The 27,993-nt window shown below is 38.7% G+C and overlaps 1 protein-coding gene across 2 annotated transcripts; it reads left to right on the top strand.

Annotated features, from left to right (window-relative positions):
- Positions 1-16: 16 nt before the first annotated feature.
- On the top strand, positions 17-27,878 carry nipbla (NIPBL cohesin loading factor a). Of its 2 annotated transcripts, XM_017306813.2 has the most exons (49): positions 17-406; positions 1,855-1,929; positions 3,545-3,694; positions 3,906-4,071; positions 5,864-5,964; positions 6,055-6,166; positions 6,352-6,509; positions 7,363-7,511; positions 7,665-7,755; positions 7,958-8,179; positions 8,268-8,522; positions 8,634-9,379; positions 11,203-11,413; positions 11,536-11,712; positions 11,947-12,120; positions 12,366-12,527; positions 12,618-12,724; positions 12,813-12,899; positions 13,048-13,279; positions 14,036-14,187; positions 14,325-14,405; positions 14,604-14,704; positions 14,864-14,990; positions 15,073-15,155; positions 15,418-15,550; positions 15,806-15,949; positions 17,281-17,367; positions 17,706-17,926; positions 18,076-18,178; positions 18,333-18,431; positions 18,595-18,741; positions 19,388-19,522; positions 19,701-19,799; positions 19,920-19,973; positions 20,060-20,168; positions 20,318-20,448; positions 20,780-20,920; positions 21,016-21,109; positions 21,280-21,434; positions 21,552-21,642; positions 22,696-22,869; positions 23,050-23,240; positions 23,357-23,464; positions 23,936-24,136; positions 24,293-24,439; positions 24,964-25,346; positions 25,991-26,165; positions 26,315-26,512; positions 26,595-27,878. In XM_017306813.2, exons 3-49 carry the CDS (start codon positions 3,631-3,633, stop codon positions 26,955-26,957), a joined length of 7,641 nt encoding a protein of 2,546 aa, XP_017162302.2. In that variant the 5' UTR covers positions 17-406; positions 1,855-1,929; positions 3,545-3,630; the 3' UTR covers positions 26,958-27,878. The 2 variants fall into 2 exon arrangements, with proteins under 2 accessions (XP_017162302.2, XP_017162304.2); XM_017306815.2 differs by lacking the exons at positions 17-406; positions 1,855-1,929 and having other exon boundaries at positions 3,590-3,694; positions 12,621-12,724.
- Positions 27,879-27,993: the final 115 nt, after the last annotated feature.

Here is a 27,993-nt window from a genome sequence, read left to right as displayed (position 1 = left end):
GGAGTCACTCCTGAGATCTTTGGTCAGTCAGACGACAGAACTTCCGGTCGGCATTTTGTTCTACGAGAGGAGAGCCTTTGGATGATCGCAAAAATCGTCATTTTTCTCATTTACGGTCGAAATTGGCTACCAACTTTGTTTATGTCGGCACAGACCGACTGAAACTCCGAAGAACGAATGTTTCCCCATGATTATACGTTGAAACATTCACCCTCGACTGACGGAAGAAGAACGAATCGGTCCGACCCGGATTATTGTTGATAGCTAGCAGGCTAGCTCGTCGGCTAGCTGGCGAGCCAGTCGAGTTCCTTCTGGAGGAGCCGCGAGAGAGAAGAAAGGGGGAGCTAGAGATACGGACACAAACCCAGCTAAAACATTGCCCTCCCTTTGAACGCAACATCCGAAGGTAAATGCTAGCGCGCAGTTTATGCTTATTTAGGAACTGCAATTATTTTAAATAATGTTAATAATTGTTCTATTGCAAGACCACCTACGGCGTCGTTAATCGTTGACCGGGAGGTAACGGAAGCTACTAACTAGCTAGCCAAGCTAGCTAGGTGTGTTTTTGCTCTGCCGAGGCGCACGGCCCTCACTGGATGTCATTTGTCGAGCCCGAGGATTGGGCCGTTGCCACGGAATTGCAATCCCCGCAGTTGCCTGTACATGTACTTTCAAACCCATCACTTTTTTCCTCTGAACTTAGTGAAAATAGGCCAACATTTAACAACCCGCGACCAGCGCTTCCTTATATTTGTAATATTAAGAATCGGGTTCCCCTTCTATTTAAATAAGTAACAGCATTGGAAGCCAACTAAAAACAGTTGGAGCTAGTTAGCCTAACTAGCTAGGTAATAAAACACGACAATTGTTTTTAGCAGATATTGCTGCTGCCGTAGATAGTGTTTTTTTTCGCTTTACTGTAGCTTCAGGCTCTACGTATAAGCTCCAGTCAAGAACTTCTCGGCAGTTTAACGACGGTCGTTTTTATAGGACTATATGGAGCTTTAGCTGGGCTGTTTAGTTTAAATTAAAATGTTAAAATAGATGCTAACGCGAGGTTGAAGTTAGCATAGATTATTTTACATCTTGTGATGTTGTTTTCTTTTGAACCCTTTTACTATGCTAGTGGTGGCTCTGGATACGAGTCTGATTGGGGAGGTTTTGACTGAGTGCAGCCTACTTTGCCTAAGCTGCGACTGCTTTTCCGTTGGAGTTTGTTTTTGTTGTGAGCGAAAACTGCAGAGCATGGTTTTCAGCTACTTAGTTTGCAAGAGGCGAATTGTAACTGTTTGCTTCTGGAGGATGCAGCCCCCTCCCTCCCCACTGCTGCCGCCACCATCACAGTGCATCTGTTCCTTTGTGCTGCCTCCTGCCTGTCAGTCTCACAGCTGTCAGCCCAGAGCCAAGCCCCTGCGTGCAGGGGAAAACCACACAGCCTGAGCATGCTAACGCTTTCACCTACTAATGTACAGTTCGCATTATCAGTCTGTTGACCCTCCGTTACGATTAGTTTGTGCACAGCAAGACTCTGCTCCGAGTAAACTGAAGTGTGTGATCTCAGTCGGATGCTCTCGTCTCCGTCTGGGGGCGATGATGGGTTTATATGGCTTCAGTTATACGTAAAACTTTCCTCAGAAGTTATTGACATAGGGTACCACATTGAGGTTAACGGCGCTGCACGTTTTTGCATTCCAGGCTCAAAGGTTGTACTACAGCAAGAATGGTGTCATTGCAAAGAATTAAGTGCATGTGAAGTGGTGCAGGCTGTGTTGTTGTTTTGCATGTTGTTGTCCCAGTGAAGAATGAAGTGCAATTTGACGGATGAAAGTCTTGACACAAATGCTTTCCGTTTAGGAGTCTGAAGGTGCAGGACATTTTATCTGAGATGTCAGTGAGTCTACCGGAGACTGCACGAGATTCTTTAAAAAGGTATTATTGTCATGTTGTATCAGATATGTGTCAGCCATGCCATTATTGAGACCGCCTGAAGTATGAGTGCACATACTAGTTTGTAATTTATTTAGTCATTTATTAGGCAAATGTTTGCATCATACATAATATGGTAAATAGCTCAAGAGCCTTTGAAGCATGCATTAAATATTCACAAATTTGTGATTGCTTTTCCTCTGCCGTTATCTTACCTCTTACGTAAATTACCTGAGGCTAGGTTTGGACGGTATATCCCAGATGTTTCCTTATGGCACTGTAACCGCATACAATTTTAGTATTGCAGAGAACGGCTCAATGCAATAAGTATTTCCTGCATAATTCCAATGCATTTATGCACTGCATACCAACAATGCATTTTGTGATTCTAGTTGTTTAATGCTGCAGGCAATGTTTTAGGAAGGCATTGCACTCATGAGAAACTTCTCTTTTTACATTACCAAAAGTAAATAATTTTACTCTTGTAACAGCATATGTAGCTAGATTTAACATATTCAATAAAACCAAGCTGTTAAATAGGGTGGAAATATAGAATTTTTTTTTTTCAGTAGCTGCAAAAAATGACTATCTGGGTTCTGTGTTCGCAACAGAACTTGAATTAAAGATTAACATTGTTAAGCATAAGTCTTTAATTTGTCACAAGACATGTCATCATTGAGACATTGATCAAGAATTATTGCAAATCGTGTGTTTTTCTTATGCCATGCAGCTCTACCGAAAGAGTAGGGAGAATCTGAGGCAAAATAATGTACAGGTGTAACAAGGGGATCTCATTTATCCAGAGCTGTTAATTAATTGCTATATCAGACATGCAAATGTGTAAAAATCTGCTGAGCTATGTGTGGTTCATATCAATATTTTGCATACAACTCATCTTATTACCAAAACACAGTGAACCTTAAGAAGATTACATTATAATCTGAGCAAACGCTTATGTACTTTTGTACCTACCAAGAAGCTGCATCCTTAAAAGTAAGAATGTGCTGTTTTACGTGCATATGTTTTGTTTGCAACTGCTTTCCATACATGGGTTTTCTATGGTAACAATTAAATTGTGTGGACATTGCGTTTGTTCATCTAATTTTGCGCTAATTAGTCTAAAATCCCATCTTAGTCGCACAAACAAAAACATGAGTGATTTGAAGAACAACTTAAATTTTCTCAGGAAATCCCAACAGAATCACAATTACAGTATAGAATGGAAACAAACAATATAAGCAAGTATTTACCAATACAGAGACATGTTGTTTTTAAGGTTAAAGATTATGTTATAGATTATTTTGTAAACTTAAAATATAAATTTAGTTCTCTGTAGTTGTTTCTTTTAATTAAAAAAATAAAATAAAAGTAACAGGCCTCTACGGTTTACATGCTTATCAATCAGAAGATGAGAATATTTACTACCATCGCTATTCATAAAGATGTTTTATCAGTCAATGGTCAGCAATGTATTACTTTACAATACATTGGTAATTGTTTTAAGTAGCCACAACTGCTTTGGACATCTATTTCTGTTTTGCTAATAGATGTGTCTTCTCCTGCTCCTTGCTGATTTCTGTTTTTATCTCTTTCTCACTCTAACCACGTCCTATTCAAGGTGCCAGGAGATGTGAGGACGGGTGTTGTCCGTCGACCCCCTGATATACCTGTGTATCAACACACTCCCCCGCCCTCACCTTCAGCATGAATGGGGATATGCCCCATGTTCCCATCACCACTCTTGCTGGGATCGCTAGCCTCACAGACTGTAAGTACCCCACGCAATATACCAAAAAACTGTTAAAGTTTGTGCGACCATGTGAGGAAGAAGTTTTCTGTCTACAAAATTTTCAGTTTTGACTTTATGCTGTCTTTTTTTTCCCTCTACTTTGTTTCCATAAAACTGCATGTCCTGTAGCGCTTTTTATTCCTTTTCTGTCTTCGTCTTGTCTTTGAAATAATTTTGTCTCTCTTCCCAGTGTTGAACCAGCTGCCGCTTCCTTCCCCTCTACCTGCCACCACCACTAAGAGCCTCTTGTTCAATTCGAGGATAGCGGAGGAAGTTAACCGTCTACTGGTGTGTCGGGATGAGAATCTGGCCTCCCAACTAGCCCATGGCCTTAACCAGGTCTCCACAGAGCACATGTGAGTGTATACAATGATTTGACCTCCAATATTGTTACATGACGAAAAGAACGATATGAAAGCTGGAAAAAGCCTGTTTCTGGAAGAGGTTCACATTTAAATAAAATAGCTTGAAAGTTGAGACGCCATGACAGGATGAGACTAGATTCTGCTTCTGGTTTATAAAGACGTTTGCTTTGTCTTGTTATGCTGCTAATTAATATGTGTAAGAAACAATTTTATTTTCAGTGGAGTTGTGACACTTAACAGAGATGATACAAACAGATGCTAATGACTTCACTGCTGCTAAATTTGCATATATTGCATAAGAACATTCAGTATCTCTGTGGTTAAAATTATTTTTCTGTTTAACTGTTAAATGTGTTACATTTTTGTACAATAATTTATACATTCCAGTGTATGATCTGGTCATCAGCTTGTCCAGATTTAACTTTATAATTTTATTATGTTTTTAAATATTTCCCATCAAGATTAAAAGGGAACAATTAGAGCTTTGGACAGGACTAGAAAGGTATATATATATTTATATGTTTGTTTCCTTCTGTCGAAAGGTCAATAGAAAGACATTAATAGAGAGATGTGGTATTGGCTTCTATGTTTGCAGCAATCTAAAATTAGACATAACAATATATGTATTATTGGTATTTAATTGAAATGGCAAATTCTTTCAAAATTTCAAAATGAAATAGTCTTTTTGTAAACAGTCATATCTGAAAATTAGTGCCTGCCAATATGAAAAATGCAAACCAAGACTGAAGACTCATTAAGGTCTGAAGTAGATCAAAGGTATAAAGTCCAGATGAACAAAAAATATATACAAATAAGATCTTATTATTATGTGTTTAAGAATAAAAACCTTGACTCTACAGCATGTAATGAAGGTCAAATGTGATGAGACTGAACTGGAAACAAGCAAAAATAGACCTCATGCCATTGATGAATGCAGCTCCTAATGAGTTTGTTTTTAAGCCTTTTTATTTAAATGCTATAATGGGGAGTGAGATTTCTCTATTATTTGTATTTGTTAACTAGTGATTATTTATGAATTTGTCTGGTTTGAGTGTTATTTATTGTGATATTATCAGTATAGTTAAATGTGTTTAAAACAGGCTGAAGTAAAATGTTGTCAATGTCTTTTTTACCTACTGTATGTAACACATTTAAAAACAGCTTTAAGGAAAGAACAGCAGTAATTGTTGGTTGCAGTTGTAACTGTCAATTTCATAAATATCAGCACATGAACACATCATTGATCAGTCCAGGACTCTTGTCTAAATATTCCTGCAAACTTTTAATCAAGGTAAAATTCAGCATACAGAGAACGTGTTTACTTTTAAAGAGCATCTTCATTCAAAAGGTTCCTCTGTGTTGCTTTTACCTTCTCCTGCTCTTTTGTGTTGAACAAATAGGTGAAGAAATTCCACAATTAACATTTGTGTTGAGAAAAATTGTTCATGTTTGGTTTTAAAGCTGGAAGGAGGCACAAAGAAAATGAATAAAAAAAAGCTGACTAAAAGCATTAGTGGAATATTATAGTTGATGTGGCAGACCTGGATTTTAGTAAGATTTATTGAAAATATTTGGCTTTGTTTCTGTCGCTTTTTCATGCTAATATGTATTCTGTGACTCAGCAACACAACCGATCCCAACATTGTGTAATGCTTTTGGTAAAATTCCCTTACTTTGTTTTCAAATCTGTGAGCAGTCAATTTCAATTTTTAGCATGTTGCTATTAATTTTCCCACATGGCAGTTTTACTTGAACTTTGTCTGATATTAATGCAACATTTCAGAGAACTGAAGGATAACCTGGGTAGCGATGAGCCAGAGGGAGACGCACCACTGTTGCTGCAGACCATGCTGGCCAGGAGCCCTGGCATCTTCAGGGAGAAAAGTATGGGGGAAAAATGATTGAAATTGTAATGTAATATTATTTTTATTGTTCATGGTTTTAACAACAATATTATGTATTTTTTTAAAACAGATGTTATGCAGCAACCAATGGTACCACCTTTTAAGATCACCCAAAACTCCATGCACAGCCCTGCACAGTCTGCAAACTTCCAACCGGCTGCAATTTCTCCCAATCCATCAAGGTGGGTTTATTTGTAAAATGAACCTGGTCACCATCTGTTCAATCTTGAAAGATAGTATTAAAAGGACTAATCTCTATACAAAATACCATATGTCACATAATATAGTTTCATTAATTTGACTATTCTTCTTTCTTTTTTTATTTTTATTTTCCAATTTTCCGTCTGCTTCTCTTCATTGTATCCAGCCGGTTTGTGGGACCCCAGTCGGGTTCCAGTAGTCGGTACATAGGTCAGCAGAACAGTCCTGTGCCCAGCCCCTACACTCCTCAGAGCCCTGCACCGGGTTACATACAGCAGTACCCCCACCAACAACCGCCCAGCTACAACCAACACCAACAAATGTGTAAGCATGTTGTATGTTCATGCGCACATGGACGGTGGAATGTGGAAATTTGATTTGTGCAAAATGCTTGTTTGCTTTTTATCATGAAAAGAACAATTGTTTAAACTTCAAACTGCACATGTCAGTCACTGTTAAAGTATTTTTATTTTTATCTTAGGCCATCTGAAACATGTGGAAAACAAAATTTCAATTTTAAATACTTTTTGAACTTAAAATTTTGTATCTCAGTATCTCTAGTCAGTTACGACAGACAAACATTATCATTGTTAGAGATTCTAAACTTAAAATGCATTTTCAAATTAGTCATATTTTTAAAGAAACTCTCCTGTTTTATTAAATGCGTATGAAACATTTTCTCATTAATGATGCACATTTAAGAGTGTTATTTACATAACCTGAGGCAGCTTTTAGATTATTGTGATTTATGTAAAATGATTTTAGTACCTTTTCTACCTTTTTAATTTGAGGATTTTATTATTTAAAATGTTATTTGAGAACTTTACTATTTCAAGACTGATGAACAATTATTTCTAACTTTAAGGTTGTAGATCTTTAATTTAAACAGTTTTACTGAGTTGTTTGTAATTCAGAATCAGAAACCAAGACTGGTTGATAACTCAAACCAAAGAAAGATAGGTGTATTGCACAATAAGTGCAATACACTTTTCAACTATAATGACTTGGACATTTTGATAGATTTTATTAAATCTCTTCTTACATTAAAATCCAACATGTTTACAATAAATATTGATGCTCAAGTAAATTTGCCAGATGTATAATTTTGTCATAATCCTAAATTTAATCCTGTGACAGGAAATAGAAATGTGCTAATTTTTGTTCTTTATATATTCAGCTTCAGTGGCGAGCCCAATGGTGCCAGGTGGGATACGGAATATCCAAGAAGGCAAAGTATCGGGGCAGCTATCCAATGCTCCCAATCACCATTCAGACAGGCATGGTACGGACGACTACATGAATATTGTGCAGCGGCTGGGAAACGAGGTATGCCTGACAAATTATACTCCTAAATTGTGGATTCAATTTAATTGTTTGGATTGTTTAGATTTGCACTTTATATTCAGAGTATTTGCACATGTTTTGGAAACTTTTAAGCCAATCTCTGATGTAAATGGACAACTTAATGTTGTTTTGCAGGAAGGTGATTCAGCCATGAGGAATCCTTCTTTCCAGCTGAGGTCTCCTCAGTCGGGCTGCTCTCCAACGTCGAGTGAGGGAACACCCAAACGTAAGAGCTCTTAGAGAGTAAAGAGGCAATACAGTCCTAGAACTTTGACTACTTTATTAATCAGCGTCAGACTCCACAATTTGTATTTAATGAATGTGTAAAGGCTTAAGCCTCAGTAGCACTGGCGGAGGTTATTTTATTGAATGGAAGGTGGATTTCATTCTTTAAAAATGAGCTTCTCTGTGTTGCTGCTCGTTTGTAGCGGGTTCTCGCCCACCGCTGATTCTCCAGTCGCCGCCTCCCTACGCGTCGTCACCCAGGGAAGGCGGACATGACCAGAAGCAGCATTTTCAGCAGAGGAAGAAAACTCCCACAGTGAAAGAGGAGAAAGACATGTATGACATTGTTAGCTCTCCTAACAAGGACTCGACTAAACTCACCCTCAAGCTATCCAGGGTTAAGTCAAATGAATCCGATCCATCAGGTATTAGTCTATGAATAATCTGCACTTGAATATAGTTGTTAAATTTTTTTGCTTGCTTGAACTCGGTGTGTTTTACTTATTTTGTCAGGCGATGCTGGGCCAGGCATGGATCAGAACTCTGACAATATTGAGGCAGAGCTGGGCTTTCAGCAAGTTCCAGTTCTTCAGCCTAATTTGGCAGCCAGACTGCAGCAGCAGTACATGCCACAGATTGGTGGAGCTGGTGGTCTCCAGCCCCCCAGTTCACCTTATGATGAGGTGGAGCTTGATGCTCTGGCTGAAATTGAAAGGATTGAACGGGAGGCAGCCAGTGAAAAGTGTTCAAAAGAAGTTCAAGATAAAGGTGTGATTTTAAGATGTCTAAATTTTTATGTCACAATATTGTTAATGAAAAATACATTGAATTGAATTCATTATTGATTTTATTTTATTTTTTACGTTTATCTTTGTATAGACAAGCCACTTAAGAAGAGAAAACAGGACTCTTTTCCTCTTGAGCCTGGAGCAGGAGGACCAGGGGCCCCCACTGGTGCCCCAGGGAGTGGATCCACAGGAGGGGCCAATGCAGGCAAACTGACCCCACAAGAGGCCACTGCAGCTGGAAACGGTGCCAGTCGCCCTCCCCTCATGGTGAGCATCGACCTCCAGCAGGCAGGGAGAGCTGACGGCCAGCTCGACCCCTGTCTGGCTGCCCCTATTCCTGCCCTTGAAGCCCAACGCTGGCCTGAAGAACCAGCAAGCGGGCCGGCAGCAGTGGAAGGTTCTGACACAGCTTTGCGGTTGAAACCCGACGGGCGACCGGAGGTCATCAAAAACAGGGTTGATAAACACGACAGCAGGAGAGAAGGTCGGGAGTCGTCCAAGCACCGACATCACGAGAAGTCGTCAGATAGACGCGGAGAGTTACCAAAGCCCTCTAACCGAGCGGAGCACGGGCGAGACCGGGACCGCGAGTCCGACAGGGATAGGAGGCACCGAAGCGAGACCAGCAGTAGAGACAGGCGGTCCCCCGATTCCCGCTCCAGGAGTGATCGAGACCGGTCTGGCTTCCAGGCCGCCGGAGAGCCCGGTCGGAGCAGCAGTAAACAAGACGGATCCAAAGCGGCCTCTTCTTCCTCTGGTGCTAAAATCCCAGATTCTTTCCCTGCTCAGCTCCTGGGAGGGCATACCGGAGCACTGAAGAACTTCCAGATCCCCAAGGTGATCTGGGCTGACCAAACCAAATATATATCCGCCTACCAATCATTCAGCTGTCACTGCCTGCAATCTCACAAAACCAAATCATTCCCCTGCTCACTCTTGAGTTTTGTTTTCCCATTTTAACTTTTTTTTCCTCCTTTTTTTTTTTTCTTTTAATTCTGGTTTTTGTTTTTAAATTTTGTTAACACATTAACTCAGTCCTATTCATCTGTTAAACTCAGATTTTTTTTTTAAGTTTGTATACAGATAGAAGTAGTTGGTGGACATAAAAAAGCAAATACATCAAGGACATCTTCCACTGTGGTTGTTTTCTGAAATCTGGATTGTAAAGCAAAATCTCTTGGTCAACTCTTACCTATAGATGTAGATTGATGAATGGATATAGTAGGGATGCACAATATATTGACACCAACATTGGTATTGACCAATATCAGTAACTTTTTAAGACATAAGTATTGGTCCGATAAATAATATGGGGCCGATATTAAAAATGGATAGGTATTAAAAATAGTTATGCATTTCCATCTTCTGTCCATTTGTTTCCGGATGGGAAGGAAGTTAGTCATGTGGCATTTGTTTTGCCATCTAACAGTGATTGAGATTCAGTGCAAGATTGTGGGGAGTGTAACTGAAGCAAAGAAGCAGTGGTGTGATCGTTTTTGTTTCAATGTGCTGAAAAGGTGGAGAAATGTGTATAACACTGGTAAATATTGGCTATCTAACAGCAATATTAACATCGGACATTGATATCAGTCGCTATGTTTATGTTCACACTGCAAGCCTGAATGATCATTTTTGATTTAGGTCACTTCAGGCTGCGGCGTGAATGTAGCGTATGTCATGACAGTATAGGATGAGACAAATCTGGAAAAAAGTCGAGCTCCTCTGCCTCGTTCTTCCCTGTGGTCCTTCTGCCATTTGCAGAAACACACCGCTTAGTTAGAGACAACCAATCAGTCAGAACTTCCTCCTTTTGATTCAAACTATGACTGTCTGCTTTAGTCTTATGGATGAGAGGAAAATTTACTCGCCTGCTTTGAACCAGCTAATCAACAGGTCATCTTTTCTTTGTTTTTCATCCTTGTAAATTTCCTACAGTATACTGTTAGTTTTGGCTTCAGAGTTACTAAAATCATGCATGTAGTTTATATGAAAGGCTGCTGCAAACATTGTGACAGACCAATCACGTCATTGCCATGCAGCGTGTGAATGCATGACACTTCAAATATAATAACCAACCTCTACTTGGTGAATGCCTTACTGCAGACATTGATATTGGGTTAATGATTATGGTTTGATTTATTGTTCAGCTCCTGTTTTACAATTTTTTTAAGCCTTAAATATCAGTTGCTTATTTTACAGCATTTTTCTTGCTATAATCTCTGAAAAAGTCAGAATCTTCTACATTCAAGGCATGTTTGACTGAACAACAATTTAATGGTCAACTTCAGTCATTTTCAAAATAACATCTTTTTTAGTCAGCGCTTTAAATTCAGTGGACGAGAAATCAAAGATTGAAAAAGACACATTTCTATATCTTGTTTTGTTTGGGTTTTGTGGCAATTATTTATTTTTTTTTGTTGACTCATTTTTTACCATTATCCCACAGTGTTGACCTTTAACCTAAATCATGAGAAAGTGGAATTTCTCCTTATGTATTTGCTCCTGGGTTTCTGGGACTTGACATCAAAATCACAAGCATTGTCAGTTTGAATCATTGTTTTATTTTTATTTCGTCAGATTCAACCGTCTTAAAATTATGTAAACATGCTCGAAGGTACTCAAACTTGACATCATTTTTTTTCTTTTTTACTTCCTTGTAGATTAATCGTGATCGGGAGAACAGTGGATCAACTGAAAGTCAAATGTGGGGCCAGCCTAAGGTGAAACTAGAGAGGCTAGGTTTGGTGAAGGACTTTGAGAAGCGGCCCAAGCCTGTCGTGGTGTTAAAAAAGCTCTCAGTCGACCAGATTCAGAGAATCATTCGGCACAGCAAGTCTGGGAAGAACCGGTTCTCAGGAAAGTCGGGGAAAAGTAAGAAACTCAAGACACATTTTGTACTGTTTTAAATATGTTTTCATTTTTTCTAGCTGCCTTTTCTTCTACTCCTTATTAAAGTTATTTAGTAACTTAAGGTAATACTTTCAAATATTTAGGTGGTATGGATCCAGAAGTTTTAAGGGAGCTTCCCCCAGAGTTACTGGAAGAAATTGAGTCAACCATGCCAATGTATGAAAGGGTAAAGATGAACAAGAGGAAACGAAGTACAGTAAACGAGAAGCCCAAATATGCTGAATTCAGCTCAGATGAAGACTATGACGCAAATGGAGAGTGTGAGTAAAATGTTCTTGCTTGAGAGATTTCTTTCAAGGAATATTGAGATGATTTACTCAGTAGATCATTAGAGGTTATCATTGTTAAATGCTGATGTTACTTGTTAATTAGTCTTCCTATGGTGTTTTATGCTAGGAAATCCTTCTGATAGCTGCAAATGGTCTCTAAGCCATACTTGGAACACATTTATATTAGGAAAATTGTGATAACGATGTCATGTTTGTTCTTTACAGCAGCAAGGAAGCGTCACAAAAGAGACAAAGACAGAGCCTGGGAGTTTGAAGAAAGGGAACGACGGGGTTCCGGGGATCACCGGAAGAGTGGGAACCGGGAAGGTCGCCGTGGCTCAGGCAGCCGCTACCGCGACTCCTCCGAGGAAGATTCACCTCCACCCAGCATGAGTGAAAGTATGAAAAATTTATTTTAAGTTTTTTTTTTTTTTTAAAGATCTGTTGCATATTTTGTAAGGTTTTTAAAGTTAATACTATATGCTTTGATAGATTACTTTGAAATAATATTTTTCTTGCACAGAAAAGTGTTTGTTTTCTGTGAACGCAAATAGAAAATTAAGTTGATGCTAACATATTAAAGTGTTTATGTCTGGTCCACACAGAATATTTTCACAGCAAAATTTTTTCTTTTCCATATTCAGTTGCCAGAAAAATGAAGATGAAAGAGAAGCAGAAGAAACGAAAAGCATACGAACCCAAGTTAACCCAAGAAGAGCTAATGGACTCATCCACATTCAAGAGATTCTTGGCAAGCATTGACAACATTCTAGAAAATCTGGAGGATGTGGATTTCACTACCATGGGTAATTATCGGCGTAGGTTTATATTGTGTTTGCAAAAACACTTAAGTTTGGACTTTGATCAATGCTCTTTTCCCGTTTGTTCTTTCTAAGCAGCAGATGATGATGAGATACCTCAGGAACTGTTGCTTGGTAAACACCAGCTGAATGAGCTTGGCAGTGAGTCTGCCAAAATTAAGGCCATGAGCATCACCAGCAAGGTAGAGTAGATTGTGTAATATCTGCATGTAGACCCATATTTACGTGATTTTTCAGACATTGGTCTAAGTGGCCTATGCGTTTCTGCAGATCCCATCAGATAAATTGGTGAAGCTTCTGAACATCCTTGAAAAGAATATCCAGGATGGAGCTAAGCTCTCTACCTTGTTGAACCATGTGAGTGCTTTCCCTTGAATTGTCTGGTTTATGACCAAGTTATAGCAGTGACTACAGAAAATATCAGAACATTAACAGAATTTTTATTGTCCTCATAGTGAATAATTAGGCTTTCTGCAAAAAAAATAAATAAATGTTTTCCCCTCAGGACCACGATGCTGAAAGTGAAGAAAGACTCTGGAGAGACTTGATAATGGAGAGAGTCACAAAGTCCGCAGACGCCTGTTTGACAGCGCTTAACATCATGACCTCAACACACATGCCAAAGGCTGTGTACATAGAGGATGTTATTGAGCGCGTGCTACAATACACCAAGTTTCACCTTCAGAACACACTTTATCCACAGTATGATCCCGTCTACAGAGTGGACCCACATGGAGGTGAATATCGTCACAGAACACCATCAGGTTCTAAAGCAGACCACTGATAACGGAGTGATCTATCAGAAGCTTATCTAAATGATTTGGGTTTTTTCTAAGCAAAGAAATGATGAATTATTATCTTTACTGGCTTCAAAGATTAATTAAATTTTTTAACGGGGGGAAAAAAATCTGTAAAAATCTTTTTGTCACAGCAATTGCACATTATTTATGTGTAATTGCTTAACAAACTTAAGCTTTGTTAAGTTACTCCAAAGCTTCTGTAAAGGTGCAACTCGACAGCTGCTTTTAGTTGAGGTTAGTTGTCTGATTTGGCTCTGCTTCCTGTCATGGAAGCAAATGTGGGAGAAAAACCGTCCCAAAAAGGTTTCCTTGTTGCTGAAAGTGTTGTGGAAACTCACCTCAGAAATTGTACCTTCCTGCCAGGGCTTTTTATGGAGTAGTTTTATATTCTGGTCTTCTTATTTGGCACAGTAGACATGGCGGTGGTAAAAAAAAAACTCAGAAAACTCTCCTTATTCCATGAAGTGGTCCATGGAGTTGAAAACACATTTTCTCAGCCCAATGATGCTCTGAATGCTGTGGTCATTCAGACAATTTATGGGTTCTTCTTACATTTTATTCAAATATTCGTTTTATGGTGCTACCACACCTATCTTCCTATGTGCTTTCACACACAAGAAAATGTTATAGAAAATATAATCTTTTTACTAGACTTCTTTGTCAATAATAAACATTTGCTTTTTCCCCATCCAGGTGGGATGTTGAGCTCCAAGGCAAAGCGTGCCAAATGCTCAACACACAAACAACGTGTAATTGTGATGTTGTACAACAAAGTTTGTGACATCGTCAGCAACATTTCAGAGCTTCTAGAAATCCAGCTTCTTACGGACACAACCATCCTACAGGTAAAGTAAAAAAATAAAAAATAAAAAAAAATAAAAATAACTATAATGTTGGAATCTACTGTTCAGCTTGGTATGAATCGCATTAAATTACAAAATATGTAATTTATTGATTTATTTCTTTTTAACTTGTCTTGTAGGTTTCCTCTATGGGAATAACTCCGTTTTTTGTGGAGAATGTCAGTGAGCTGCAGTTATGTGCCATTAAGCTTGTGACAGCGGTGAGTCTTTTCTCTAAAGGAAAAAAACAAAGCTTTTATATAGACACATCAATGAATTGGTTTGAGTCATCTGATATGATACATAGAAGTACCTCATTGTTAGATTTGACATCTGATTTCATTTTTCCACCCCGTCTTATTTTTGTTTCTACTACTCTGCAAAACCTGAGATTTGTAAATCATTTCTTTGTGTTGCAGGTTTTCTCACGTTATGAGAAGCATCGGCAGCTGATTTTGGAAGAGATCTTTACTTCTTTGGCCAGGTTACCCACCAGCAAGCGCTCTCTGAGGAATTTCAGGTAGCTTGATTAAACATTTGTTCTTTTTGACATGTGAAAATAAACTGTTGTAGGCACCAAAGGGGAACAAAAATGAAATGTATAATTTTACTTTGAGATCTAGAATTGCTCGTTGCCCGTGGTGACAGCCACCTCAATGTGCTGTCTCTTTTTTGCTAGGCTGAACAGCTCAGACCAGGATGGAGAACCGATGTACATCCAGATGGTGACCGCTCTGGTGCTGCAGCTGATCCAGTGTGTGGTCCATCTCCCTAGCGACAAGGATGTTTTTGAAGAGTACGACAAGGTGGGAGAGCAAACGGATCAAAAACCTTCTTCCCATCGGTGTGGGAAACTTATTTTTTGATTAATCTGTTTTTTGTTTTAAGGTGGATCAGGACGTCCTGATAACCAACTCGTATGAGACGGCTATGCGGACAGCGCAAAACTTCCTTTCAGTCTTCCTCAAAAAGTAAAATGATTGTTCTCACCCTTTATGTTGTACTTTTGCAACAAATATTTAAGTTGAATTATTATTTTTTTATTACTATGGTGATTAGATGAATCTTTAAGCCTTCTGGTACTACATTAACCATTTATTAAGCAATTAACCAATCCTTCTGAAGTACATTTCATTTTTCAATGGCTTTTGTTTTATGAATCAACTTTTTCTGCTCTGTTCTTTTTATAAATAATTATTCTTATCCTTTGCCTTTGTTATTTTTTTGTATCAGATGTGGCAGCAAGCAGGGAGAAGAAGACTACCGACCGTTATTTGAAAACTTTGTCCAGGACCTGCTCTCAACTGTAAACAAACCGGAGTGGCCTGCAGCAGAGCTGCTGCTCAGTCTTCTTGGAAGACTGTTGGTTAGTATGGAGAACTATTTGAAACTGAAGATATTTAAATCTGTGCGTGAGTGCTAGTGTGAGATTGGTTGAAACCACTTAGTACCTTTTGAAAATAAACCCTCCCTCATGCTTTGTTCAGATAATTAGCTTTGTCCTGCATGTGGCAATTAAATAACAATTTTCCATACACATGTAAATAAGTGATCATTGCAATTTGCATTGCTTTGTTGTTAAGGTATTTCTTTTTCTACTTCTCTCTTTTATTCCCATCAGGTACACCAGTTCAGTAATAAGCAGACAGAAATGGCTCTGAGAGTAGCATCTCTGGACTACCTGGGCACAGTGGCTGCCAGACTCAGGAAGGACGCCGTCACTAGCAGGATGGACCAGAGATCTATCGATCGCATCCTACAAGAGGTTGAAAACTTTGTCATTGCATCCAGCGTTCAACCATGAAACTGAAACTGGCTGATTGATTCTATTGAATTAGTAATTACCAATGGCTGGTTATTTTGATTCACAGTCTTACACCTTTTTCCTTAGTTGACAATCTGTCATTTTGCTCTTATTTGACTTGGTCAAAAGGGATCTTCTAAGGGGAGGTTCTGGTTCGTAAAACATAATGTCAAGTCAAGAACTCTCAAGTGGATTCAACTGTCACCCATCTTGAAACCTAAAACAACATTTCACTGGTTAAATTACTTCTGCGCATTTTAAAATAATAAACAAAATAGGTCTTCTCTTCCTAGATGTATTATTATATTTTCTATAAATGGGTGTGGTTGGCAGTGGATGTGCTTGGAAAATTCATATAACCTCCCTTTGTGAATTAAGTCAGATGAAAAATCTGCTGCAGACTTTTATGTCTGATATCAGAGGTCAACCTCAGAGCTGTTGGAGAGTCGCAGGTCTGTGCCATAACGGTGGTCAGTGATTTTACAAGCATCTGGCTTTACTCTGAACCATGACTGTCGCTTTGTTTTTCACCTAGAGTTTTAAAGTGAAGTCTTATTGAAAGGTTGTAAGCAGTTAATGTCTTTCCTGTAGCAGACTGGCTTTTTCATATAGTATAAATGTAAAATAAACCCAGGTCAGCTGGTCCTAAAGGCTGAGGCAAGCAGCTAGTCTGAGTTTGTTCCTGTTCTAAACTGGATTTCCGCTGCACTCTTTAAAAAATTTCAGCTTTTCAATGAACTTTTTCATGAGCCTTTAGAATCCTGTTCCACCTGCATCGAATGGTTATTAATAAAGAGGGTACATATAATGTCAATAGGCAGCAGAGGTTAGAGATTGTGCACTACTGATGATCTTCTAATGTGAAATGTGCAGTGAACAGGAAATGCAAAGCTACTTTACTCACCATTACTTCTGCTTCAGACAGTTATGAAGAAATTTGCTGTGCGTACTCTCAGATGAGAAGATTATTGTGCACTACCTCTATGCTTCTATTTTCCCTGTAAATAAATAATACAAAACTTTTTTTGTGGATTACCACGTAATGCAAACCTGATGCTGGTGTAAAGGTTCGTGAAATACCTTTAAATAATATGTATCAGAATCAGAAGAATTTATTGTCGTTGTCAAGACAACGAAATTGCAGTTTCAGTGTCTTTGAGTCTGGATTAATGCCAAATAAAATTGAGGGAGTTATGTACTGTAGGAAATATTGCTTACTGATTGCTGTTTACATCCTGTCTTTTTAAAAAAAATAATGTATTTGAGTCTAATCTGTCTCTGTAACCATCTAGTCTCCAGGGACTGATGAGACGCAGCAGCTGCAGAAAGCTTTACTGGACTACATGGAAGAAAATGCTGAGACGGATCCTTCTCTGGTGGTGAGTTAACATCAGGCTTATTAAAGTGTTGAGATCAAAACATTTTTGCACGGTAAACCACACACTGATTTTTTTAAATATAATTTTAAATGCAATCTATGTAAAAGTCCCTCTTTAAATGAATGCTCACACAGATCTTTTACTTAGTTAGTTCATTCTGTGTTCTGTTAAATAAACATTTGCTTTTTAATGTACTAATTAAAAATTGTTGCTAATTATATATTCTTTCTATTTTCATGCATTATATTTTGAATTATTACAATTTATAAGTACCTAAGTCTAAGAAAAACACTTTCTGCCAAATGAGCCAAATCTAATACTTAGTGTTTGTGTGATAGTTTGCCAGAAAGTTCTACATTGCCCAGTGGTTCCGCGATGCCACGACCGAGGCTGAGAAGTCCATGAGGAACCAGAATCCGAAGGATGAGGACTCATCAGATGGACCCCAGCATGCGAAGGAGTTGGAAACAACTGGGGAAATTATGCAGCGCGCAGAGAAACGCAAGAAGTTCCTGCGTAACATCATTAAGACGACACCATCCCATTTCACCACACTGAAGTAAGGATTTCACATTGGGCTCCGTAGTAAAGTCTTTGTCTAATCTGATTGTTGATGTGTGCATTAATAGACTCGTTGATCTTTTGCCATCATACGATACACTGTTGGAATGATTTAATTATAACCTTTTATCTGTTCCCTCTCCGCAGAATGAACTCAGACACTGTGGACTATGAAGACTCCTGTCTAATCGTGCGTTATTTGGCCTCCATGAGGCCGTTTGCCCAGAGCTTTGATATTTATTTAACACAGGTAAGATGAGTTATCTGAATGTCTGTTCAGTTAAAGGAAATGTTAGTAGTTGAAACATGTCATCAACGTCAACAATGGTGACATGTTTTTTTTTTTTTTTCCCTGAGTATTCTATAAAACACTTTTTTCTATGCTTTAATTTCTTGTTCAATAGATTTTACGAGTTCTTGGGGAAAGTGCCATCGCTGTAAGGACTAAAGCCATGAAGTGTTTGTCGGAGGTTGTGGCTGTAGACCCCAGCATTCTGGCCAGGGTACGTGAGCGTACAAATATTAGTGATATTAGTGGTTCGATTTTGTGCAATTTTTAAATTTTTTTTATTGCAAACAGACCCTTTTATTTATATCTGATAGTTACTGGAATACATTCCTATTACACTGCTAAACTTGCGCTTTTATTTTCCTTTTGTTTTGTAGTCTGACATGCAGCGAGGCGTTCATGGCCGTTTGATGGATAACTCCACCAGCGTGAGAGAGGCAGCTGTGGAGCTGCTGGGCAAGTTCGTGCTCAGCAGACCCCAACTCACTGAGCAGTACTACGATATGCTAATAGAGAGGATATTGGTAAGTTGTCTGTTCAAATATGTAGGATTGTGTAGAGCAGAAAGTTTTGGGAGTTGCTGAACTTATTAGTACATATAGGAACAGAAGTTATAGTGTCTAAATATTTAAACAACTGTTGCCTGCAGGCCAAATATGTTCATTCTTTCATGTTGGCGACATCAGGGGTGAGACTTTAGAAACTCGCATAAAATAACTTATTGGTCACAAAATGTCAAAGTAATAACATGAATGAATGCTGCAGGTATTAGCTGACACTTGCATAAGTGGTTAATTAATGCCAAGTATTTCTTGCTACATGAATAAAATGAAGTGGTTTGAAACAACAGGATTAGCGAAGGACCTTTCCTTTTTGGTTTGGATTATTTAAAACCATCTGTACTGAAAAGGAATTTAAAAAATAGTGTCTTGAACTTTACATCTGGCGAGTGAACATATGGACATTGTTGGGCTGGTTGTCATGGAAATGTGAAGAAGGGTTCATGCAAAGTTCACTTGTTGTTACTGTCTTATACTGCCATCTGTTGGTGAAACAGTGCTCTTGCTCTTTATGCATCTATTTGATATGAAACGGCTTGTTTTCAGTGTAATGCTTTACAGAACGATAAATATATTTTCTTTTATAAAACAAATCATTTTTGATGTACAGGACACCGGTATCAGTGTAAGAAAGCGGGTAATCAAGATTCTCAGAGACATCTGTTTGGAGCAACCAACCTTCAGTAAGATCACTGAGATGTGTGTGAAGATGATCCGCAGGGTCAACGATGAAGAAGGCATCAAGGTACCTGCATCATCATTTTATCATCATTTTTTTCTTCTTTTTTTGCTTTCTCTATTCTTAATAAAAGAACTGTAAATGTATATTTTTCAACATTTAGATTTGGTTTTTTTTAATCAGTCTGATTTAAGAGAACAGTTACTTGTTAAGAGAATAAAATATATTTAATACTTCTGTGCAGAAACTGGTGAATGAGACGTTCCAGAAGCTGTGGTTCACTCCAACTCCAGCACATGACAAGGAAACCATGACCAGAAAGATTCTCAACATAACTGATGTTGTAAGTTTAGCTGTATTTTTGGTTTGTATGTAATCATAGAATGTTGTTTATGCAAGACTTTGTCTCTATTCTACTCATTTTAGATTCAGAGTGAGCCTTTTATATTTCTCATCCTTTTAGGTTGCTGCTTGTAGAGACACTGGTTATGACTGGTTTGAGCAGCTTCTGCAGAATGTGAGTTTAATTTTTGTGGCTGGTAATTTTGTTGTAATTGATATTCAAAGTCTTGTAAAACTAACCATTGTGTCTTTCCCTTCCAGCTTCTTAAATCTGAAGAGGATGCTTCATATAAACCAGCTAAAAAGGCCTGTGTTCAACTAGTCGACAATCTGGTCGAGCACATCCTTAAATATGAAGAGTCTCTAGCAGGTATACAAGTTTTCCCTTATAGAATCCAAATGGTTGATGTTATACAGAAACTTGGTTTATTTTATATGACTGTTTTCAGAACAAAGTAATGACTCTGTGTTTTTTATTTCCTGTTTTTTTGGGGGTTTTTTGTTTGTTTTTTTCTGCAGAAAACAAAGGAGTAAACTCGACACGGCTTGTGGCATGCATCACCACCTTGTACTTGTTCAGCAAGATCAGAGCGCAGCTCATGGTCAAACATGCCATGACCATGCAACCTTACCTGACCACAAAGTGTAACGTAAGTTCTGTTATTTGTTTTCCACTGCACCATCAATTAATTGTGCTGTATAAAGTAGTTGTGTGTGTTGGAGTTTATTCATGCTGAAGTGATTACCGCAACAGATTTAGTCAGTAATTTGCTTCAACACATTTGCTTCACCTGCCAGGTTGTTACTGGTTACTGTCACCAAAAGTCAGATATTCTGAGACAGATTTTTTTTTTTATACCATGTTTTTTGAGATGCACCTGCAACATGTCTGTCCTGAAGTGGAGCCACCTCTGTGAACAGTTACTTGAGGCCAGTATAACAGATTCTCCTGGTAAAATGTCTCATTTGTTTTCCCTGCAGACTGCCAACGACTTCATGGTTATCTGCAATGTGGCGAAGATCTTGGAGCTAGTTGTCCCCTTAATGGAGCACCCAAGTGAAACTTTTCTTGCCACCATTGAAGAAGACCTTATGAAGCTCATCATCAAATACGGCATGACGGTGTGTGACGGTGCCTCTTCACAAGCTTGCTTTGTTTTACAAAATGAAATGCTGCAGTTCAAGTTTAACAATAATGGTATTTCTGCTTATTTTAGGTGGTCCAGCACTGTGTGAGTTGTCTCGGAGCTGTCGTAAACAAAGTTACACACAACTACAAGTTTGTGTGGTCTTGCTTTAACAAATTCTATGGTGAGATATATTTACTTGAAAATTCCCGTTGTAAAATGTGGTGTGTAACAGAGTATTCCAATTATCTTTTTACAAGTCTGGTCTTTCATTTATACATAAAAATATAAAACATTAACTTTTCATTATTATTTTTTTTATTATTTCATTCTGTGGTGTTTTTTTCCCCTCAGGTGCACTTAACAAATTCAAGATTCAGCATCAAGATGATCCCAACAGCACAACATTAGTAGCAAACAAGCCTTTTCTGCTGCGATCGCTCTTCACTGTGGGTGCCCTCGGTCGACATTTTGATTTCGATCTGGAGGAGTTTAAGGGCACCAACAAGGTGGGACAACAACTTTAGCATTGCTTTGAGTTTGAGCTTTGACTTAATTGAGTAATATTAAGGCTACGAAACTTCAGGTTTGACTAATTTATTAAATGGCATGTTTGCTGTGCACAGATCATCATCAAGGAGAAGGTTCTTGAGCTCCTGCTGTACTTCACCAAACACGAGGATGAGGTGGTCAAGACCAAAGCCATCATTGGGTTAGGTAAAAGTCACAGTTTTTTTTTATATCTCTTTGCCCAGTTTGCAGGTGTTTTTCTGTCTCCTTTTTCCTAAGCTCTTCTGTGTTTTAAGGCTTTTATGTTCCCAGGATTAACATCTAGCATAAATTTAGATCAGACAGAAATATGAGTGGGTTTTTCGGGAGTACTTCCACAAATTTCCATTTGACCTAAATTATATTGATGTTTAGTTTGTTTCTGGCTTATTCATTCACAGATACATGTATCATGTTAATAGCAAGCCAAGTTGCTTGGTCGAAAGATCTTTTCAGAATATTCTGCTCCTGCAGATGAAATTTCAGTGGCTTCCAAATGTTTATACAACTCTATTAAGATGTCAGATGACTTCAACTGAAAATCAAACTTTTAATTAGTTGGGAAGCGGCGACAACAACTTTGCTGTATAATTGTGTACATCTTGAAGATCTTTATCATTATTTCAGAAACAGTATTCATCCTCCTTTGCATGATGCATGTCTGTCACCATGCATCATGACTTTGTAATGATCACTTAATCCATCAGATTTTGTCTATGTCTTTTGTCCACAGTTAGTGATTCCTTTCTTCCTTCATAGACACCGGAAAGTTGTCGGCTAAATGGAATTTGGAACTATTCATAATTTAATTTTCCTTGACATAAAACTGCACTATCTGAAGGAAAGCAACCCAAATCCTCAACTTGTCGATTGGAATTATGCTACAAAAAATTGTTTGGTTTCATCAGATCTAACAGTCCAGACCAAGTTTTTTTATTTATTTATTTATTTTTTTATTTTAGTCGAGCTTGAATCCTTCCTTCAATCTTCAAAACTCTTAGTCCAAACATACAAAGAATACAGGAGATTGCCAGGATATGTAAAGGGAGGACTTGCCAGAAATTCCTGCAGCCTCCTTAGTGTTGCCATGGGCAACCTCCCTGACCGTTTTCCTTCTTCCTTTTTACATATATTTGGCGAAGCCACCAATTGCATTAGTCGATGATAGAATGAGGTTATGCAGACATGTCTGATCAATCATATTCCACTGCGTTCTTGCAGGTTTTCTTGTTATTATGCATCCAAGTCAGATGTTTGTGCCTGAGGTGAAATCCTTGTACAACGGTATCCTGGCCGACGCCTCCTCCTCCATCAACCTCAAAATCCAGGTCCTTAAAAACCTGCAGACGTACCTGCAAGAAGAAGACTCACGGATGCAGGAAGCAGACCGAGAATGTAAGTTCATTTTACTGGTGACATAACTTCTTTTTTTTTCTAAGCACTTTAGGATTGAACCTTCTTACAGAGTATTTTGAGTATAACGATGTGATGAAAAAGTGGTCCAGGCTTTGTAATTAGCTCTCGTTTCATACAATCATCTTGGAGAAAATTGCGAATGTTTTTGTATCTTTTTAGGGAAGAAACTGTCCAAACAGGAGGATCTGAAAGAGATGGGAGACATTTCATCAGGGATGAGCAGCTCCATTATGCAGCTGTATCTAAAACAGGTGTTGGAGGCGTTCTTTCACACAGAGTCCAGTGTGCGGCACTTTGCTCTCAATGTCATCGCTCTGACGCTCAACCAGGGTCTCATTCATCCTGTACAGGTAAGATGTCAAATATCTAAATCAACAGATATTTTTTTTGTTGTTTATTGTCTCCGTCAGAACTACGTCACAATCATTGTCACGTCAACCAACTTTATTTTTCTTGGTCCTTGCAGTGTGTACCCTACCTCATTGCCATGGGAACAGACCCAGAGCCCAGCATGAGAAACAAAGCTGACCAGCAGCTGGTGGAGATTGACAAGAAATACACCGGATTCATCCATGTAAGATGCTATTAAAGGTTTTTTTTTTTTTTTGCTGTTAAACTCAAGAACAAATTAAACGAAGAAAAAAAGTCTAAAACAGTTTTTTCCCTGGTTAATAAATAAACACATAAACACATCCAGCTACAGTACAGCCAACCAACTTTATTTAATGACTTCCTTAGACAAAGTCTGCTATATTGCTAATGGGATAATTAACATTTTGAAATATATTATTATTGTTACTCTGATATTAAAAAAAACTTTGTCTCTTTGAAAGCATATTTTTGTAACTGATTGATTGATTTACATGCTGCTTATAGACCAGCATTGTCAGTCTGAAATGTTTTGCAATATTTTCTACATGCATGTTTCCTTTTTTCCCTGTATAGAACTAAAAGAAAAACAGACAGATTTACTAACCTCAACAAACAAGAGTTTGAAATTTCTGCCAACTCTTAAACTCTTTTTTTCTGTACCATAACATTACAGATGAAGGCAGTTGCAGGGATGAAGATGTCGTATAGTTTGCAGCAGGCCATCAATTCATCTCGTAGAAGCATTGTAAGAGGCTTCAGGCACGATGAGACACACTCAGCTCTCTGCTCCCACCTCTACACGATGATCCGGGGCAACCGGCAACATCGGAGGGCTTTCCTCATCTCACTACTGAACCTCTTTGATGACAGTGCTGTAAGTCCACCCTCTACTTCTTTGCAAATTGGTATTTTCTCATACATCACATACCAAGTACTCATTTATTTTAAGGAAGAGCTGTTGTTTGTCAATGCAGTAAAATTGTTTTAGGCTCTAAATCTGTTTTGTCCTTGTTTTCGTGCGGTTGTGCAGAAGACGGAAGTAAACATGCTGCTGTTTATCGCCGACAACTTGGCTTGTTTCCCATACCAGAGCCAAGAGGAGCCGCTCTTCATCATGCACCACATAGACATCACACTGTCTGTTTCTGGCAGCAACTTGTTGCAAACATTTAAAGAGGTAAGTTGACAAGATCAGGGTTCCTCCATAATCTAGAGAAGTCTGAAAAAGCATAAAAAATTGATTTCAATGTCTTCTAGGTCTGCATAAGTATGAAAAAGGGTTTTAAAAAATATTTGTTCTTTGAGACTTTATCCCATACTCCATTGACTAAAGTGCCCTTTGGTCAGTCTTTTCTTCTGCATTTCAATAAAATTCTGTTTCTTTTCCAAATTCCTTGTGTTCTACAACCTCATGTCCTTCCCATATATTCTTTTTGTCCTAGAGTCATATGTCCCACCTCTGATTCCTTCCTTCCTCCTTCGTTACGTCATTTTCTTTTTCCAAGTTTCATGTTTAAAGTTTCCCCACTGCAGACATATGGTGAACTTTATTTTATATTTTAAATAGCCCTGCATTTCTATGTAGCAGCTTTTATTTTGACTAATAATTATGTTACATCCCACAGACAAAAAAAACAAGATCTTTTTTTTTTTTAGCGGTTTAAGTTTTCTTGAAATTTTTTATTTATTTTTTCTTACCAGCTTCTGCTAAAGGAGCCAAGACGGAAGGAAAAGAAAGTAAAGGTGTGGAAAAACACATCTGATGGTGAGGATGAAGAGGGAAAGATGAACTGCGATTCTTCCAGAAGTGACGAAGAGGAAAACTGCAACAGTGACAAAAACGAAGACAATGACGACAAAGTGGTGCATCGGCCAAAGAAGTCAAGAAGACCCATTGAAAACTCAGACAGCTCTGAATCTGAATCCGACTTTGAGGATTTGGATATTGAGGATGTGGAAAAAGTAATGAGGCTTCTGCCAGATAATCCCATCGGCCTCTTGGACTTCGCCAATGCGGTTCAGGGCATCTTGCTTCTCCTCGTGCTCAAACAGCATTTAAAGAACCTGTATGGATTTTCTGACAGGTAAGATTCTGTCAGAATTCATGTTCAGACTACATCATTTTCAGCCGTGTCATGTTTAATGTAGTCAAAGGGTATAATAGATTTAGAAATATTGAAATAGGGGTGCTGTGGTGACGCAGGGGAAAAGCACAACCCATGTATTGAGGCCTTAGTCCTCATGCCAGTGGTCGCAGGCTCGATTCCTGGCCTGGTGACATTTGCCGCATGTCTTCCTCCTCTCTCATAACCCTCTTTCCTGTCAAACTACTTTCAAATAAAGGCCAAAAGAGCCAACAAAACCTAAAAAAAAGAAATATTGAAATATATACTAAGGCTCCAAATTATTCAGACTTTTTATTTACATTTTAACAACAAAATGTCAACTTTTTTTTTTTTTACCCTTTTCAATAGTCAATGGAAGAATGTTTATCGGCATAATGATAATTCAACTTTCTAATAAAGTTGAAGTCTTTGAGTTTGGAGGGTCTGTTTACCATCACCATAATGTTGAGTTCCATCCTCAGGTTTAGTTGTGAAATCATTTTGTGACTTTGTTGTCATCAGGAGTCTAGAACAGAGCGCATGCTACATGTTTAGGTAATTCAGCAAAAGTTGGAATCGATCAGCTCTTGAAATTTCAAGAAGCGTTCTGTCTCTCTCATCAGTAAAATCCAGAAGTACTCTCCAACGGAGTCGGCGAAGGTGTATGATAAAGCAGTGAACAGGAAAAACAACGTGAACTTCCACCCAAGACAAACCTTGGACTTCATCTTCAACAACATGAGCAACGCCACGCTGACGGAGGATGTAAAAAGGCGGATAGTCAAACAGTATCTGGACGTAAGTAATAAAGCAGCAGATATGTTTCAGATCAGTCCTTGTAAAACGTTGCGCTGTAATCTCTTTGACAGGGTCGCCCAAGTGTGTCTTTGGTCCAGATGTTACTAAGTTGCTGGTCTTTGAAATAATTGTCTCTTTGTTGCACACAGTTCAAGGTTCTGATGGAACACCTGGATCCAGATGAAGAGGACGAGGAAGGAGAGGCATCTGCCAGCGCCAACATCAGAAACAAAGCCATAAACGCCCTGTTGGGAGGCTCTGGGCCCATGTCTGGACCCAGCCCCCGCAATCAGGCGGGACCAGAGACGGATGACGACGACAGCGATATTGACGAAAGGACCCCAGGGGTGAGACGGATAGATTCGCTCAATGTTTAGTCGCTCCTGTTGAGCTGAAACTAACGATTTTTAAACTTCTTCCCCTCGGCAGTCCTCTCGAAGGTCAAGGCGAGCCGGTGACCCCTCGGATCCAGGCCGAATGAGTGAAACGGTGGAAGCTATGGATGTGATCGCCCTCTGTTGCCCCAAGTACAAGGACCGACCGCAAATAGCTCGAGTCACCCAAAAGACTCCCAACGGATACACCATCCACTGGATGGCAGGCTCTTACTCGGGACCCTGGGCAGAGGCCAAGAAAAGGGACGGCCGTAAACTGGTGCCTTGGGTGGACACCATTAAGGAGTCGGACATCATTTACAAAAAGATTGCCTTGACCAGCAACCACAAACTGAGCAACAAAGTTGTACAGACTTTACGCTCACTATATGCAGCACGGGAGGGAGGGGCTAGCTAATGGCTCCTGTATTTTTATTTTTGTTCTTGTTTGTTTCGGTTCCCCTGTTCCATTTCTACTTTATGAAAATCCTCTCCTTCCCTCCTCCTCCTGCTCCTCCTCCTCCTCAACCTGTCACCTCCAACAACACAGCCAAACTTCACTGGATTCCTACCTAGCCCCTCTTCCTCATTTTTGTAAGAGAACACAAGAGGGAAAGAATATTTGACACTACATACTTTTACATGACTTACTCTTGCAAAAATGACACAAAACACGAGACTTATATTAGAGGGACTTGTTCATGTTTTGCTTGTGTAAATGTTCAGAGGATAGAATCCTGAAGGCATTAAAGGAATAATTCACCCAAATTATCCCCTAGAAGGCTATCAGAAGAGAGACCTGGAGGGAAATGTTTTGTCAACATTGTTGTGGGAGCTCCTTCGCTGTTGTGCAGCAGATTCTAGTCGTTCATTTCTACTCCCACTGTACCATAGTTTAACATGACAAAAAACTAAAATGTTTATATCTGAATACAAAAAAAGCTGTAAAAAAAAAAAAGAATAAAACCTTAAGTGAATGTTGGAAATTAGTCTTTTTGATGTTCTTATTAAAGTGTTTTTTGGAGTTTATTATATGACTAGCACCCTGATGGGTTTTTCCTTTTAGCTTTTAGATATCTGGGGGAAAAAAAAGTAAAAAAGAAAATAAGATTTTTTATTTTTGTTCACGTTTATTTGTCCATGCTGTACAATGGCAGAGTCCTCTGAATATAATTTATTCTATTTCGAACTACGCATGCAGTATATGTGGCCTATTGCAGGAGGATATTTTGTAAATGTAGATTTTGTTGTATTAGGTCACCCTAGTAATACGAGGAAGGGGATTCATACCCTTTTGGTGGAACAAATACTGCAATAAATTTTCTACTTCTCTTTGTCACTTGTCTGCTCAAAGTGTTAATATGAGTTCATTTTACAAATGAAAAATAATGAATGAGTTGTTGTAACTGCATTGAAATGCTTAGGGTGAACTTTTTCTATGTGACAGTCAGCTT

Source organism: Poecilia reticulata, chromosome 9, assembly GCF_904066995.2.
Source record: "Poecilia reticulata chromosome 9, P_reticulata-male-v2, whole genome shotgun sequence".
Lineage (NCBI taxonomy): Eukaryota > Metazoa > Chordata > Actinopteri > Cyprinodontiformes > Poeciliidae > Poecilia > Poecilia reticulata.
Note: the sequence above shows the minus strand (reverse complement) of the source record. Positions and strands in the feature narration are given on the sequence as shown.